The sequence below is a fragment of the Ostrea edulis genome, chromosome 5 (assembly GCF_947568905.1).
Source record: "Ostrea edulis chromosome 5, xbOstEdul1.1, whole genome shotgun sequence".
Classification (NCBI taxonomy): Eukaryota; Metazoa; Mollusca; class Bivalvia; order Ostreida; family Ostreidae; genus Ostrea; species Ostrea edulis.
Window position 1 is genome coordinate 90,131,948 of NC_079168.1, and position 18,378 is coordinate 90,150,325.

At 34.2% G+C, this 18,378-nt stretch overlaps 1 protein-coding gene across 1 annotated transcript; it reads left to right on the forward strand.

Annotated features, from left to right (window-relative positions):
- Positions 1 to 6: 6 nt before the first annotated feature.
- LOC125650433 (tubulin epsilon and delta complex protein 1-like) lies at positions 7 to 17,811 on the forward strand. The gene is made up of 7 exons (XM_048878738.2): positions 7 to 230; positions 5,097 to 5,196; positions 5,494 to 5,696; positions 7,495 to 7,659; positions 9,712 to 9,897; positions 13,426 to 13,605; positions 15,676 to 17,811. The coding sequence occupies exons 1-7, from the start codon at positions 117 to 119 to the stop codon at positions 16,051 to 16,053; spliced, it is 1,326 nt and encodes a 441-aa protein (XP_048734695.1). The 5' UTR covers positions 7 to 116; the 3' UTR covers positions 16,054 to 17,811.
- Positions 17,812 to 18,378: the final 567 nt, after the last annotated feature.

The window sequence follows — 18,378 nt, forward strand, 5'->3', positions numbered from 1 at the left end:
GACTGAAACATTCTGGAAATGAAAGTAGACAATCTAGAGGAACTCCGAATGTCACAGGTTTGACTGAAAAACAAATCTAAGCATAACACGCGTATTTGAAGTTATTGAGTGAACTGATGGCGCAAGTTCGTGTAACAATTGAGTTACTTACAAACATCTTGAATGAGAGTGGCTGCTCTAAACTAAAAGCGGAAATATTTCGCTTGTCAAAGTTTGACAAAGATGAAGCGGTAATGCATTGATTCTCGGATATCAATCATATTATGTCGTCTGTTGTCAGCTTAAGTATCTCATTTCTCTGTCAATATTAAGGTTTGTTTTAGCATTTTGTTTGAGAACACACTGCTGGATAGTGAATTTGTAGAACATTAAAAGGTGTAAGTTTATGGATCAGTGACAAAAAAATATTTATCAATGAGTTATTTTTATCATACTTGTAAAATCGTATTATACAGCTGTTATAGGGGACCCTCAATACAAATATGTCCACATCATGTAAAGGTTATTGTCATTGAAGGGAGTTATGGGCATGGAAGAGTTACCTTCCTTGAAAACCAGCATAACCTCTTAGTCTTAGGCCTGATTGCTTTTTCTGAAATTCATTGAAACTAGAGAGAATGGTGGAAGTTTCTAGTATGCTGGGGCGCGTTTTACAAAAGAACTTACGACTTACGACCAACTTTACAAACTGGAATTTTCCAGTTTATTGTTAGATCATGCACTCCAAATGCAAAATACAGTAAAATATCTGTATCTCGAATATGGTTTATCTCGAATACCCCGCTTGAGTCGAAGTCGACCTCCGGTCCCGGCCGTTTTCCCTATATAAATGATTAAAAAACTTCTGATATTTCGAACACGGTAATCTCGAATACTCTGCTTATGTCGAAGTATTTTCAAGGTCCCATACCCTTAATTCACCCGGTTTATCTCGAAGTGCAGTCAATTTTCCGCTCTGCTTACCATACCTGGCGTCGTTAAGTCATAGTACATTCACACCCGCGGCTACTTCAATTATAATTAATGACTGCTAATCCACGCTCGCCTTTTCCGAGCAGACCCAGATTGCAATAAATAATTCAACAGCTTGGGTGATTAGTGAAGCCATCCAACAATACGGCTAAAGTTCACCGCCAATTATGAACTAACACACCCGATTCCAGGGATGGTGTTTTGAATGACACATGCTCTATCATTAACTTGTGGGTTAGATAAACGCACAAAATCGTCGAAGTACGCTTGAAGGTAATGCTCTTAATAACGATAATGCATTTAATAATACACGCTTCATCATTAAAACTAGTACATGTACAGAGAAAACACGAAAATTTATTTAATAAAAATTTAAAAGTTTTTTTTTTTAAATCCGTCTTTTTTGTTTCTTACGTGATAGATTCTTTCATTACAACGCAAAAACTACATCCCAGTCGAGCCTGGACATCAGTAAACCTAAAGTAAGCATACAGGCACGATCATCTTAATTTTGAAAGACATTGTGAATTCAATTGGATGTTTATATATATTAAAAAAGACGAAATGCTTGTCTTTGAAATTCCACAATATTAATTTATCAACTTGAATTAAAATATAAGAAACGGCAACAGGGTTTTTGTTTATAATGTAAATCCTAGACTATACATCAAATATCCTCCTTAAAAAAATATCCCAGATCGATTTTGGATATCTTGAACCCCCGGATATCTCGAAGTTTTTTTCGAGGTCCCTCAGACTTCGAGATAGAGATATTTTGCTGTATTTTTTTTAAATTGTTGAAAATTAAGCCTCAGAAAATAGAATTTAAGACTTGCGACTTTGTCATAAGTTGTTTTGTAAAACGGGCCCTTGGTCCCCTATAGGCCAATCCGAAAACATGAGTTATCTTTCCTTGATCCGGAACGTAGTGCCCTTGCGTAACAGTAGTTTAAGACTTCCGGGTAGTATATTCGAGAAGCGTCATTATCAACAGTGCAGAAGACCGCAAAGATATTGCTGTATAATTTTACAGTAATCATGCCAACAAATATGTTAACGTTAATAAAAAATCCCAATGCATAAGTTTACTTCATACACGTGAAAATAACCAACTTTGCATGTAAAAATAATAGAAAATTAATGTTGGAAGTAGAGGAGAAACCCCCCCCCTCCCGATAGAATGTTCTATCGTTAAAGTGATGTAATTTCCTACGGCGGGCCTGTCATGAGACACAGTTATATTATTCTAACTACCCTTCCCCCTCCCACTTTCCAGGATTTTACGTGTTTTATGACTGAAATTAGTATATATTATATATTGCATACATTTCATCAGGATCTTTAGCCCGTGTTTCAATAGTCAGATTTATAATAAAATATCAGAAGTTACTTGTTCAATATCAATGTAGTACATTCAGCGATAACAGTTCTGCCATGATGAACGTCTAGGTATGTCGGACTGACACCTATGGATTTTGAAAATGTCCATCTCTTTGATTGGCGAGTAAAATTTATCCCAGCCTGTACTTGTAAGTGAGAGTCCACTGACAGATTTCCAGCTGACTACTCACAAATTTTATACAGTTTCAAATACAAGTATAACCATAAAGAAATTCATCGTCACAAACCATCTTTAAACTGACATTTACACATACAATTGTTTTGAAAATAAAATAACTTACAATATTGAACGCCCTGAATTTATAGTCGGCAAGAGTGTGTACCTGTAAATACAGCCATTTGGGGTAAAATATTTGGAGTTTTACTCAAATTATTTTGTAAATTTGTGGCGAAAAGGGGGATCTAAATCTGTCATTGCAATTTCTGTTATGACACGATACGTGCCTATATATAATCACTTACATTTCAAGGGGGCTAAAACGACTAAAAGAGGGAAGATACAGAGAGGTCAAAAGCATTTTATTGGGGGTTAAACTTACCTTCCCCCAGAAAGTACATTTGAGAATATACCCCCCCCCCCCCCACCCGGATCACACAGGTCTATGAAAAATAATTTATATCAATCGAGCAATATTGAATAAAATTAATTAATTTTTTTTTATTTAATTACCTATTTTCCTGCATTTTAAACATATCAGTTGATATTTTAAAACAATTTCAGCCTCATGCTGCAGTGTACAAATGATTTGCACACAGGATGAACACGTCCAGGTACTTTGGAGAAAATTACCCAAACATTGCGATCTGGTTTAATTTTGAAAGAATCGATTGGTAGTGGTGGAATAATTTTAGCGCTGATAAAACAATGAGAGCGTTGATTTCCTAATTTAATTGATTTGGGGGGGGGGGAGGGGGGGATGTTATGCAAGATCTTTGCACGTGTCGATCCTCGTAAAAACCCGAGCTTTGAGTTGATGAGATACTATCATCTCTTGAGAATCAGAAGTTCTGTTCTGATTTCATACAAAATAATTATGTCAGTCGTTATTGGAGACATATGTAAACAAATGAATGTCTGCGTGATTTCCAATTCAGTTTTTAACCCAACCCCCCAACCCCCGAAAAATCACAGCCGACTCGATCAAGAAATTCGTTTTTGTTTACATTAACATTTTCTTACTCTCTCGTTCAAATGATTTCAATGTTTACGATTTTGAACAACACCCATACTAATATCTCTTATAATATATGCGCAGCCTGAGTGTGTTACTACCCGGAAGTTGTCATATTCACACTAAATGTAAGAATACAAAGAGAGATAACTCACGTTTTCGGAAAGGCCTATAACAAGAAAATAGACTTTAAGACTTGCGACTTTGTCGTAAGTTGTTTTGTAAAACGGGCTCCTGGTCCCCTATAGCATTCGACTGCATGAGCAGTTATTTCCCTTGTCGTTGCTAAGTGGAGAAGTGAAACTCGCCAATATACCATGCAATAAAATTGATTAGAAAGCCCAGCTCCGTTTAAGTATAATTAAGTGGGAACAGCAGCCCCCGACAAATCAAACTGACCATATGAGTTAAAAATAAAGGGGGGGGGGGGGGGGGCAATGATAATAAAAAAAAAGCAGGGATGTTGGGGGCAACCCCCATTTTGAAATGTTCTTGGGCTGAAACATTTCTTAAAGTATTTTTTCCCCCCATTGCTTGCTAAAATATTTATTGTAAAATAGAATGAATCCATATTCTTTCTCAATCCTAGATCAGTTTCAGTTTGTTTACATCAACATCAGTGACGTAAATCTTCAGTGTTACGTAAATTTATGCCTTAATTCCTTAACAATGGATTCATCTATTTTGGAACATAAAATACAGATCTTTTTGCATTCTGTTTTTATTTCGAATTGAACTTCATTTTACACAAGGAATATAAATTTGGGCTTAATTTTGCATTTATATGCCAATTTTACGATTTTATATATATATATATATATATATATATATATATATATACACACCCTCTTAAAATTTTTTTTTAGATTTTATGTTCTAGTCAAAAATATGTTTTATATATAATATGTAAAAATTTGTATGAATTCTTGCAACATCAAAGCTTGTCTTAAAATTCTTATGCAAGATATCTTGTAACAAGACTAAGTGGTAATTTTTACTTTTCAATTAACAATATATATGAATATATGTACTTTTATCTTGTTCAATGTCAACTGTTTACACATAGAGTTGAACTTTGGTATCTCAAACGTTAATATCTTGAATACCATGGCTATATCAAGGTGTTTAAAAGTCCCAACTGCATTTTCTTTTTGTATTTTAACCTCAATATCCCAAACCCTCAGATATCTGGAAAGTTTTTTGGTGGCTCCATTGAGTGTGAAATGATGAGGTTTCACTGTAGTTCTACAGGAAATTATCGAAGCAGGAATGAATCCCATGAACAGATAGTACTTAAATTTAAAAGGCATGCAAGCAGACTCAAGGAGAACAAGATTTATGGCAAACAACCCTGGATGAACATGTCATTGGGCGAACAAGTCCTAATTAATTTTAGTGTGACAGGACCTTGATTGTTACAGAGTGTGATTTACATGATAAAATCTTAAACAAACATTGAAGCTTTTTCTGAACTGTTGTGTTTATATCATAATACTCTTTTAGAATCATATTTAATGGCTGATATTAATTTTAATATGCTCCAATTTGTAGACATTGCCTCTGTGGAAATTGCTGTTTGAATTGCTCTATTATTGTAAATATGGTACTATTGATGAAGTGACTGTAAGAGCATATTCAGAATTGACTACAGGTAAGGAAAAAGTTTACAGGCTCAATCACTTTTTGCAACATTTCAGATTTATGAATGTATTTGTTTTATAGCTTTTTCGAAACCTTCATGTTTTTAATGTTGCTGATAGAATTTAGAATCCATAGCTATGTCTGAAATTGAATAAATTGGTTTCATTTGTAAAATTTGACATGATTAGAATATGATGATATAACAAGAATTGAGAGGAAGCCTTAATTTAGCAGTACATGTATATTTTTTAAGTGTGTAGTAAGTAACTTGCTAATATGACTAGTAAATATTTTTTTTCTTTTTCAGAGGAACTGGTTGTTTATGTTAAACAAGAGTTGCAAAACCTAGGATTTCTGTCAAAAGAATTTTGTCATTTACCTAATGATACAAGTTCTGGAAGTCGAGAATTGTTACTGGCCTTTGCATGGCTGCTGTGTAAACAGAATCTGATTGACAAGTTCATGGACAACTGCTCCTCTCCAGTAGAAGATTCCTCTCTATTGCATGAGGTACCAGTGTTAAAGAAAAGTTTTATATAAAGTTTGGTTTGTCTGTCTACATAAACTTTATCCTTGGCCATAACTTTTGAAAGGATGGTGATAAGGCTTTCATATTTCACAAGTGACAAGACAAGGTCTTTTGTTTGGTACCAAAATTACCTACTGTAATGTATTTCATTTTGGGATTTGACCTACTAATGAAAAACTTTAACTTTGTTCTTTATCAACTTTGCTGCCATATGGGGCATCTTATTCACTTTATTATTTTGTAATTAATAAGGCCTGATCATCTTAAAAAGATAATGCTTTGACCAAAATTGTTCAATGAAAAAATAAAGCTATATGCTGTGTGTGCGTATATGTAAATATTCTGTACCAAAACTGTTTCTATAGATAAGATAAGATAAGATAAGTTTATTCCAATTTTGGGCTCAGAGGGCATAACAGTAAGACAGTTTATAAAGAAGGAAATTCAAAAAAGAAAGAAAGTTTACAACATTAACTACAGGTTACATAGACTGCAAACTGTATTCCCTACGTACATGTATGAAGGTTTTTTTTGGGGGGTGGGTGGGGTATATTGGTTTCATTATCTCTGTCTATCCTGTTGTTCAGCCCATGGGTTCTCTGAACATCTAGATGTCCTTGATTTGATATGTGTATGTAAAATGGAGAAAGGCTCCTATTACAGGGTACACATTTTCATCAAACATTAAATTTTCATGGTAATTCCTGAAATATTCAAGAAACAATTTTTAGGTCACCTGAGTCACTCAGGTGACCTATTGCTATCGGTCTGCATCCTGCATCCCCCACAAACAACTATTGAGGGTTTCACCATATTCGTCTGTGTCTTTTCATCCCTTTTCACAATTTTTTTTACAATTAAGATGAAAATTTTAAAACACTTTAGTTCTTCAATAATTCTTCATTCATAATGTATATTAAAGGGTACAATATTGTCAAATTCATACATAAACATTCCGCTGTAGATTCAGGTTTGTTTATATCACTATCCCCATATCTAGGATGGGGTCACAAATTTGGTTGAAAGTTTTCAACAGAAAGATATGCATAATTTTGGAAATAAATTTAAAATCGTCTTCTCAAGAACCACAAGGGTAAACTGTGTCAAACTGATAGGAAAGCAGTCTCTTGTGCTGTAGTAATTAAGTTCACTCCATGACCCCAGTGCAAGGATGTGAAAGTGTATAGGACTTTTTATTTTAATCTTCTTATGAGTGAGGTGACTTGGGTCAGTATTGTTGCCCATTGGTCTCTTGTTTTATATTGTTTGCGACATCATGGACCTCTCTTGCAGTTTTAGAAAATCACATTTTCCAGAATTAACCGGAGTTCATTAATTGTGTGGCAGTCTTGAGGTCATGTTTATAAACACAGATATTCTATGGCTGTTTTCTCATAAAGCAATCCATATGTAAGACAACAATTACTAGCATTATGTTTATAAGATATAATTATAATCCATTTAAAATTATATTGAAACATTTCCTGGCCCTGATCACTCGGAGTGTGCATATATTGCTAAGTTGGATAAGCTAGGACAGCGGTGTTGACTTGTATGTTAGAGGTCTGTGTTTAATTATTTTGAGGTTTATTTTCATTCCTAGGTCTGTGCTTAGTGTCATACTTTTTAATACATGTCATTTATTGACTATTACTTTTCATATGCATGTACCAACTTGCATTTTTTGAGTGCAGAACTTCCGAAATGTTTTCCAATTTACTACTTTCAATATTGATATTATGAAACCATGCATTTAAAAAGTCTCTGTTGTTTAAAAAGCTTGACGATAAAAAGGCATCAAAAGAGGCAAGAAGCCTAATACCTGCAGCATGTCGGACACCAGTGCAGAAAGTTCAACAGCTACAGCTTCTTAATGGAAAGCTGAGAAGCAGTTTAAGGAGGTTGTATGCTTTACAAAGAGAAAAGGCAAAGCTCCAGCACAGGGTAAAGAACTATGCTCGCTAACTCTGGATTCCTGCCTACATTTTCAACTTGTAAAAAACGCTTTACAATTTTAATGGTGTGATTTTTAACTTTAGTTAATTGCTCTTACTTTCAACTCCTTTTGATAATTAGGAGGTAGAAAAATGTGTTCCTTGAAACCGGGCTGTAAAACGTCATATATTTTTAAATCCTTATTGATATCAATAGATAGCCATTTAATTTGTCAAGTTACTTTATATTATTGAGTAAGAAATGGTTAATCTTCATTTTTCACACTTTAACCTCATTTACATTTTAACATTAATTGATCATAGAGTGAATATTTTCACTGTGTTTTGCTCTGTAAACATATGTTCCCCCCTTCAAACAACAAAAGGCTTGGTATAAATTAATTTGCTAAATGACAATTTTGCTAATTGACAATTTATAATAGCTACAGCAAGGAATTTTTGTTTCACAGGAGAAAGATGTCTTAAAAATATTTTCCGTTTTCCATGGATTCCTATAGTGAAATATGTAATTTTAACCCAAATTATAAAGTGATCTTTCTTTGTTTTGTCAAATAAATCAACTTTTATGAAAATTTATATAGATAACTATGTTGACATAAAGAAAAATCATAAATTTTTAAAAATTATCCAGAAGGTAGGTGGTGAAACAATACTATTGTTTGCCTTTCTTTATTTTTCTTCTGTATCAATATTCCGAGTTGTCCTACTGGCTCTCTGAATTAAGAAGTAGTCCGACATGTACCTTCAGATTTTATACCTTTGATGGTATCAATTAATTTGATGAAATGGAAGACCTAACACTCACAAGTGCTGATATCTTGTGGCATGATACAATAGGCAAACATCAATACATGTCTCATCACAACACTGATACTATAGGCAAACATCAATACATGTCTCACCACAACACTGATACTACAGGCAAACATCAATACATGTCTCACCACAACACTGATACTATAGGCAAACATCAATACATGTCTCACCACAACACTGATACTACAGGCAAACATCAATACATGCCTCACCACAACGCTAATACTATAGGCAAACATCAATACATGCCTCACCACAACGCTAATACTATAGGCAAACATCAATACATGCCTCACCACAACGCTAATACTATAGGCAAACATCAATACATGCCTCACCACAACGCTAATACTATAGGCAAACATCAATACATGTCTCACCACAACGCTGATACTATAGGCAAACATCAATACATGTCTCACCACAATGCTAATACTATAGGCAAACATCAATACATGCCTCACCACAATGCTAATACTATAGGCAAACATCAATACATGCCTCACCACAACGCTAATACTATAGGCAAACATCAATACATGTCTCACCACAATGTTAATACTATAGGCAAACATCAATACATGTCTCACCACAATGCTAATACTATAGGCAAACATCAATACATGCCTCACCACAATGCTAATACTATAGGCAAACATCAATACATGCCTCACCACAACGCTAATACTATAGGCAAACATCAATACATGTCTCACCACAATGTTAATACTATAGGCAAACATCAATACATGCCTCACCACAATGCTAATACTATAGGCAAACATCAATACATGTCTCACCACAACGCTGATACTATAGGCAAACATCAATACATGTCTCACCACAACACTGATACTATAGGCAAACATCAATACATGTCTCACCACAACACTGATACTATAGGCAAACATCAATACATGTCTCACCACAATGCTGATACTATAGGCAAACATCAATACATGTCTCACCACAACGCTAATATTATAGGCAAACATCAATACATGTCTCACCACAACACTGATACTATAGGCAAACATCAATACATGTCTCACCACAATACTGATTAATGTAGTTTTAAAAAAAAAATGTTTAAAGTAACAGATAGAATTTTCATTGCATCCATTTGTAAATTGATAAGGGTGGAAATCTTGAAGATGTTTTAAATTGTGCTTGTAAGATTATGAAAGATTTATAAAGAAATGCACTTTAAGTGTAACATTTTCAGGTACATGAATGCACTCAAGGTACCTCCCTTACACCAGACATGCCTCATCTGTCGTCATTAGAAGCCCACCTGCTAAGGCACCCTGAGCTGATGAATAAAATCATGATCCTGCTAGAGAAAGACAATGTTCGGCTGAAACACATGCAAGAATGGGGAGAGCAGGAACAGGTCTTCTGGAAGTGGATGGTAAAATATCATTAATGACATTGTTTGGAAATACATGTAGGCACGGTATCATGGACAGGATTGGGTTATTTTTTAGAATTCTGAGACTATGTATTTCTCTTTTAATTGATCAATGTTGTTTGTTGAAAATCTTCACACATGTCCCATATACTCTAAAATAAAAAAAAAATTTGGTAGATATTAATTTGATAGGTTTTAGAATACAATTTCTTGTATTTATCACAGGTTAGAGTACACATATTTCACTGAAATTTGGTATATGGATACATCATGAGAATATCCAATGCAAGTTATCGTTTTGTTTTGGGTAAATAATTTTTACTGAGTTGTGCAACTTGGAAAATTTCAAACAATTCTTAGTTTCTGCTCAATCTCAGTTACACATGAACATTTTGAATTAGAATTTAGGATATTAGGCCCAGATATGCCACAAGAATACACAGGTCAAGATTGAATTTGGGTCAGGTCATATTCTTTGGCAGAGTTATGTCCCTTGGATTTAGAAAATTTCAAATAATCTGCTCATTATCTCAGTCACGGATATTTTGAATTGAAATTTGTGATGTAGAATGAAAATACACAGGTCAAGTACTCATGTGAATCTAGGTCCAGTTAGATAACTTTTGGCAGAGTTACAGCCCTTGAATGGGACTTTGTGTCACTCTGGCACATCTAGTCAAATATTTCATTTTTTCACCAAGAGCAAGTCTAATGGAATGGGAAAACTGTCATTATATGTTTGGTTTTATTCAAATGGTGCATATTGATCAAAGTAGAAGATAATGTATTGCTGAGTTTCACTACCATTGCAACAGAGTCCAAAATACTGATAGAAATCCTGAGTATTGACAGAGTCCAAACACTGATAGAAATCCAGAGTATTGACAGAGTCCAAAATACTGATAGAAATCCTGACTATAGACAGAGTCCAAAATACTGATAGAAATCCTGACTATACAGAGTCCAAAATACTGATAGAAATCCTGACTATAGACAGAGTCCAAAATACTGATAGAAATCCTGACTATAGACAAAGTCCAAAATACTGATAGAAATCCTGAGTATAGACAGAGTCCAAAATACTGATAGAAATCCTGAGTATTGACAGTCCAAAATACTGATAGAAATCCTGAATATTGACAGAGTCCAAAATATTGATAGAAATCCTGACTATAGTCAGAGTCCAAAATACTGATAGAAATCCTGAGTATTGACAGAGTCCAAAATACTGATAGAAATCCTGACTATAGACAGAGTTCAAAATACTGATAGAAATCCTGAGTATTGACAGAGTCCAAATACTGATAGAAATCCTGAGTATTGACAGAGTCCAAAATACTGATAGAAATCCTGACTATAGACAGAGTCCAAAATACTGATAGAAGTCCTGAGTATTGACAATAGTCCAAAATACTGATAGAAATCCTGACTATAGACAGAGTCCAAAATACTGATAGAAATCCTGAGTATTGACAGAGTCCAAAATACTGATAGAAATCCTGACTATACACAGAGTCCAAAATACTGATAGAAATCCTGACTATAGACAAAGTCCAAAATACTGATAGAAATCCTGAGTATTGACAGAGTTCAAAATACTGATAGAAGTCCTGAGTATTGACAGAGTCCAAAATACTGATAGAAATCCTGACTATAGACAGAGTCTAAAATACTGATAGAAATCCTGAGTATTGACAGAGTCCAAAATACTGATAGAAATCCTGACTATACACAGAGTCCAAAATACTGATAGAAATCCTGACTATAGACAAAGTCCAAAATACTGATAGAAATCCTGAGTATAGACAGAGTCCAAAATACTGATAGAAATCCTGAGTATTGACAGAGTCCAAAATACTGATAGAAATCCTGAGTATTGACAGAGTCCAAAATACTGAGAGAAATCCTGAGTATTGACAGAGTTCAAAATACTGATAGAAGTCCTGAGTATTGACAGAGTCCAAAATACTGATAGAAATCCTGACTATACACAGAGTCCAAAATACTGATAGAAATCCTGAGTATAGACAGAGTCCAAAATACTGATAGAAATCCTGAGTATTGACAGAGTCCAAAATACTGATAGAAATCCTGAGTATTGACAGAGTCCAAAATACTGATAGAAATCCTGAGTATTGACAGAGTCCAAAATACTGATAGAAATCCTGACTATAGACAGAGTCCAAAATACTGATAGAAATCCTGACTATAGACAGAGTCCAAAATACTGATAAAAATCCTGACTATACAGAGTCCAAAATACTGATAGAAATCCTGAGTATAGACAAAATCCAAAATACTGATAGAAATCCTGACTATAGACAGAGTCCAAAATACTGATAGAAATCCTGAGTATTGACAGAGTTCAAAATACTGATAGAAGTCCTGAGTATTGACAGAGTCCAAAATACTGATAGAAATCCTGACTATAGACAGAGTCCAAAATACTGATAGAAATCCTGACTATAGACAGAGTCCAAAATACTGATAAAAATCCTGACTATACAGAGTCCAAAATACTGATAGAAATCCTGAGTATAGACAAAATCCAAAATACTGATAGAAATCCTGAGTATTGACAGAGTCCAAAATACTGATAGAAGTCCTGAGTATTGACAGAGTCCAAAATACTGATAGAAATCCTGAGTATTGACAGAGTCCAAAATACTGATAGAAATCCTGAGTATTGACAGAGTTCAAAATACTGATAGAAATCCTGACTATAGACAGAGTCCAAAATACTGATAGAAATCTTGAGTATTGACAGAGTCCAAAATACTGATAGAAATCCTGAGTATTGACAGAGTCCAAAATACTGATAGAAATCCTGAGTATAGAATATGTATGTATCACTTATCTGTTGGGATCCACAATGTTGACAGATGATGATGAATAGTTAGACAGTGTATAGTATAATACAGAGCTATGGAGAGTCGTTGCTTTTCAATCATTCAGTAATGTCTACATAACATTAAATGTCTGACTTACTAGATTGTTCTAGTTGGCCTGATATATTCAATTTCAAGTGCACACTGTAATTGATGTAAGAATTGCCAATGCCCTGCACACCAATATGATTGAAGTGCATTTATAAATTGCTGTTTTATTAATTGTAACTTTCTTTTTACCAATGAGAAGGTTTCATTCAATGAATCCCTGAGAAGTTTCGTATACTACAGGAGATTGTGTTTAATAATACAATGTGTATGTTTGTAGAAGCCACTAATCAGAGCGTTTGTGTATTGCTTCACCTAGAACTTAGAAAGTAGTGTAGGACTGTTTAACTTGAACAACTAACTTCAGGATTACTTGATATTTTATAAAGTAACATTTAAAGTTGCATAAACATGAGAAAGGAAATCAATTTCATTTCATTTGATTTTAGAACTTTCAAGAGATAGCTCGAAAGTTAAGTTTTGTGAAGTGGCAATTAATTCTGCTGTGTGAAGATTGAAAAGATAAAAGATATTTTGTAGAATTAAGAAGTTACCATGTTTTTGTAGTAGTCTCCATGTGTTGCTCATTTAGGAGAGTGTACTGGAACTGAAGGTGAAGGAAACCCCCAGGCACAAGGATGCCCCAATGTTGTACTATAACATAGCTCCAGAGCCAGTGCCACGTATGGATGAGGCCAGGAGAAAGTTAGAGGAGGCAATTCTCAGATATGAAACCATTATAGTGCAGATAGAGGAACTGTGGGAAACCAGGGTAAGTAGAGGTGAACGTACTGGGTGTACCGGGTATTTATTATTTCATTCACCATATCTCGAAACCTTAAGTGAGCTTTTGTGATCAAGGCTGCAGTTGGTCAAATTAATGTCCAAAACATGTAGTAAAGATGCAAATTCATTTGAAAAAGACCCCTAGGGTTAGAGTGGGGCCACATGATGTAAACCTACAAATAAACACTTTTGGACACTTTTTCTGACATTTTAAGCAAAATTTGCAATGCACTACAATTAATAAAGAATGTTTTTTTGAATATTTATATGTCCTCGTTAGCAATCAGCAGACATTTCCAACACTGCTGTCAACAAACTAGTTCACTAAGTGGTGTTTCAGACTAGTCCACTATGAAGTAGGTGTTATTAACAGGAATCTTGTTGACATTGGACTTCAATATGACCTGATTTTGCACATGTAACTTGTCATGTCACTTATAAGTTTTACATAGAATATACAGGAAAAAGTCATTAAAAATCTTCTTAACAATCACAAAGGTACAACTTGTGAAATTAATTTGCAAGAATCCCCGTACAGTGTAGACTCAAGTTTGTATAAGTCAATATTTTTAACTTAGAGCCAGATTTTCCTCATTACACTTTCATTTAGATGGAGATTTTGTACAATGATTTTTACATTTTTTACCTTATTTAACTACCCACCCCAACCATCCCCACTCTTCCTTTAAAATAAACCAGAAAAACAGAGGCACTGAAGACAAGTTAAAGCATTTTTCAAATCACAATGCAAGACTTGCTTTTTTGTCTTGAAAATTTATCTTTAATGATAAGAAAAATATTTTTGCACACCAAAGTTGTTGACACATAATTTACAGAAGGCATTTATCCAACTGGATGGGTTGAATCCATGGATCAGAGCTCATTCATTCTAAACAGAAATATTTGGACAAGAAAAACTAGCATTTCAAAGACATCACTCACTGAACTCACAAGCTATTCACTGAAATTCACTTGTAAGGTTTCAAGGGCAAGGGAGAAGGGGGAGGGGCAGCTGGGGTACATGACACCCCCCCCCCCCCCCTCCACACACACACGCACACTCGCACATACATTTTTCAAATAATATCAAAAATGTAATTATCATTGAATTGAACTATAATTTGTTATCATTATAATTACTTTTCTTGAAATTTAATTATTTTTTTCTTTCATTTATTTCAATTTTTATTTTTTATTCCAGACTCCAGTTAGGTTTTCTTTTTAACTGACTTTTCAATGTATCTAGATTTTTACAAATTTGTACAATTCGAGGTGAAGACAAAATTGATTTCTGTCCTGAGTTTTAACAGTTTATGGTATTAATTCCGTCTTTCAATGCCAGTATTTATGTTTTGATGAAATTGAATGATGCTAAATGCCTTTAAGTATCAGACTATGTGAATGAATCGATATTCTATACTCTGGACATTTCTGCAGCTTTGACATATAGATACACCTCACACAGGAGCATACCTAGCCTGCTAGAGTAGAAGTAGTGTCAGTTTGAGTAATTTGGAATGAAATCCAATTAATCAATTGATTTAAACACCCCTCCCTTCACTCCCCTCCCCCTTGCCCCAACACTAAATTGATCATTGTTTCCTTTCACCTGTCTTTGCATATTGTCAAAATATGGAAAAAATGAATGATATGAACTGAAGGTTGTTTATGAAACATCTTAACTATATTTTTGGTGTTGTCTGTTAAGCATTATAGTCAAGATAACGTATGGTGTAATAGCATGATTACGTTGTTTTGTCTGATGATTGAACTTTCATATGAATGACAACAGCTAAAATGCATGAAACTTGTGCAGGTGCTTATATAGTCATGATGGGATAGAGAACCCTCAAGGTCACTATTGAACAATTTTGTTTTCATAACATAAAAGTTGTTATCACAACTGGTCTACTGCAACTGATGTGGCCCATAGCCTCATTTCATTTCTGAGTCAACAAAAAGGTATATAAAGTAAACCTGATATTAGCTACATGTTCAAAGCTTACAGTGGGTACTGACCAGTGTCCTTAAGTCATTGTAATTCTCTACCTTACAGAGAAGTGAAGTGTCAGAGGAAGAACTAGATGGATTACTAGATCTACTAAACATGGAGATATCACTACAGAAGTCCAGTTTAGCTCTTGGCAGCTCAGACTTCTTCATGATCAGAGACCCAACATTTGTTTTGAATAAGAAAGACAAGAAGAAGCCAAACTTACCCAAAGCTATGGACAGTTTACAAGCAGCTTCTGGTCAGGGTGAAGGCCTCAGTGTGCCGGTGGAAATCTCTTCAGAGATTGCAGCTTTAGAATCTCAACTGAGATTGCTTGAAACAGAGGTTTCTAGGAAGACACAGCACTACACAGCTGATCTCGAGAAGTTTTCAGTTAAAGTACCAGGGTCACTGTTGGTCCAGCCCTCATCATGTGTTTGATTAAAAAAACTGGGTTCCTATGTCCTCATGTATATACTGCCATATACAAGTGAAAACCTTTAACAATTTTAGCTTTAAATCGTATTCAAGTAAAAGTTCTCATATGTGTGAGGCAGATTTTATTATTAGATGCTCTATGAAGGTGCATACATTTGAAAAAAAATCTTTTCCCTATTGATTTGTTGTTTGTCACCAAAGATTCTATTTTTTATTGAACCTTATAAAGGAATACTTTCATATTTTTTTTTTTTCATTTGCAATCAAACCTGTTTTAAGTGATCTCCCAATAAGTGACTTCCTGCTTTATAACATTTTTAAAAAAAAACTACTCCACACAAAACTTGTTCTCCCACAATCAGCATCTCATGACTCTGACTCAGTCATATTTTATGGTCATAGTTACTAAAGCCACTGAGTATTTTTTTTTACCTGTTCACATAAAAAGCTGTTTAAAGGTATAAAAAAAGAAAAGAAAGGTGTACCTTACACAGAGGAACTTGACCCAACATCAGATTTTTGTTTAAACATATTTTGTTGAGAAACTCAATAGGATCAGGCAACAGGCATAACCTATGTAAGCCCTCTCCCAAAGATTTTTGTAAGGTCAAAGGCAATATTTTGAGATGTCCATACCTGTTTTAGCCACAAAAGGAAATGACCCAATACATCATGCAAATGGTATTCCTTCAACGATTATGACAGATGTGTTGCAACTTTGCTACACGATCATATCGAAGGGCGATGGCAAGGTCATATCGAAGGGCGATGACAAGGTCATATCGAAGGGGGATGACAATGTGGCCACTTCATATTGATTTATTTTTGAAATCACAATAAGGGAATGTCCTAATACATATGCTACACATAAAAAAAATATTATCAAATGCAGGGTCTCCAAGATTTTGAATTATTAATCTGTTGTTTTATGAGTTTACATGTTCAACTTTGAGTGATTTATAATGTGGGAATATACTCTCCAACATTCACTGTATGACAATGCTTGTAGAGGATTTCAGGTGTACACAAACTTTGTGACTCCTAAATGGAGTAGAAAATTATGCTATGTTTATAATATAAGTAATTTTTTTATACCTCCTGCAAACAAGGATATTGGAATCAGCATTTGTCTGAAAATGTTCTGAGTGACTAACACATGGATTTTTCTAAATATTGTACACTCTTTATTCACTGTATAAAGATTTGCACCTGATATTTTCATCGTGATTGGACAATTTTCTTCATTTAACAGGGTTTTTTTCTTTAAACTTTATAACTTTTAGTGAATTTGTAGAGACATGCTCTCTCAGAAATAACTGCAGAAGTTTACGAAGGATATATAATAAAATCATGCTGTCTGTATGTAGACACAATTTTGTCATCATGATAGATAAGAATTCTAATTAAATTTTGTCTGTCAATGTAAAGATTGTGAGCACACTCCAGATATATAAAACACTTTTAGTGACTTGGTAGCATTCTTTTCTTTAAAAAAAACTCCTCAATTTTGGTCAAGTCTAGTTGGTTTTTTTTCTTGTTTGTTTTTCATATTGAATGGTACTTGAATTTAAAGCATTTTCACAGACCATTACATGTACATATAGAAGAAAAAGCTATTCCATCTTACAGTAGCTTTGTTCATGTATATATTTGACACAGTTCAATGATATTTGTATGGTTTGATTTTTAACCTAAAATGGATGTTATGAATTTATACTGTTTGTTTCTTGTCTGCCTTGAAATTAAAAGTTTTCTTTGCAAGAAGGATTTTTCTTTTCAAGTTATGGATACATGTATGATGCCTGTGTAAGGCTATATAAAGAATGCAGCAAAAGGGTTAATCTAAATCCATAACCAAACAATAATAATGTGTTTATTGACTATTATACACTGAGCTTCTTTTTTGGGGAGGATGTCTTTTATTTAAAATGTTGTTAGGGCTACTAGTATATAGACGGTGGATATCGGTATGAATAGTTCAGTGGTTAGAGCACCTGACTAGTAATGGTGGGGACCCGGTTCGATTCCTGGTTCAAAAATCAAACACTAGTAGTTGCTATATAGTACAATGTATATTTTTTTAAGATATTCAAAGAATTCTAGAAAGTTCCTTTCATTAAATATATGTGGAAAGTTAGATCATTCAACCAACCATTAAAGGGGTATGGACACGGTTGATCTGAAAATTTTATTTTTCCATTTTTATTGTTTACAATGCTTAACTAAAGTATTTCTAATGGTCAACCAAAATTTGAATATCGGTTTTTGAGTTACAAGTGAGATGCAGCACTCGCAATTCTTTGTTATGTAAACAAGGCTTGTGCCATG

What these genes read in the sequence shown, in the direction of transcription:
- LOC125650433 (XM_048878738.2), top strand. Translation starts at nt 117, where the DNA reads ATGGCGCAAGTTCGTGTAACAATTGAGTTACTTACAAACATCTTGAAT. An exon ending in ATTCCTCTCTATTGCATGAG is followed by an intron (nt 5,697 to 7,494) that starts GTACCAGTGTTA and finishes TTGTTTAAAAAG; the next exon opens with CTTGACGATAAAAAGGCATC. An exon ending in AGGCAAAGCTCCAGCACAGG is followed by an intron (nt 7,660 to 9,711) that starts GTAAAGAACTAT and finishes TAACATTTTCAG; the next exon opens with GTACATGAATGCACTCAAGG.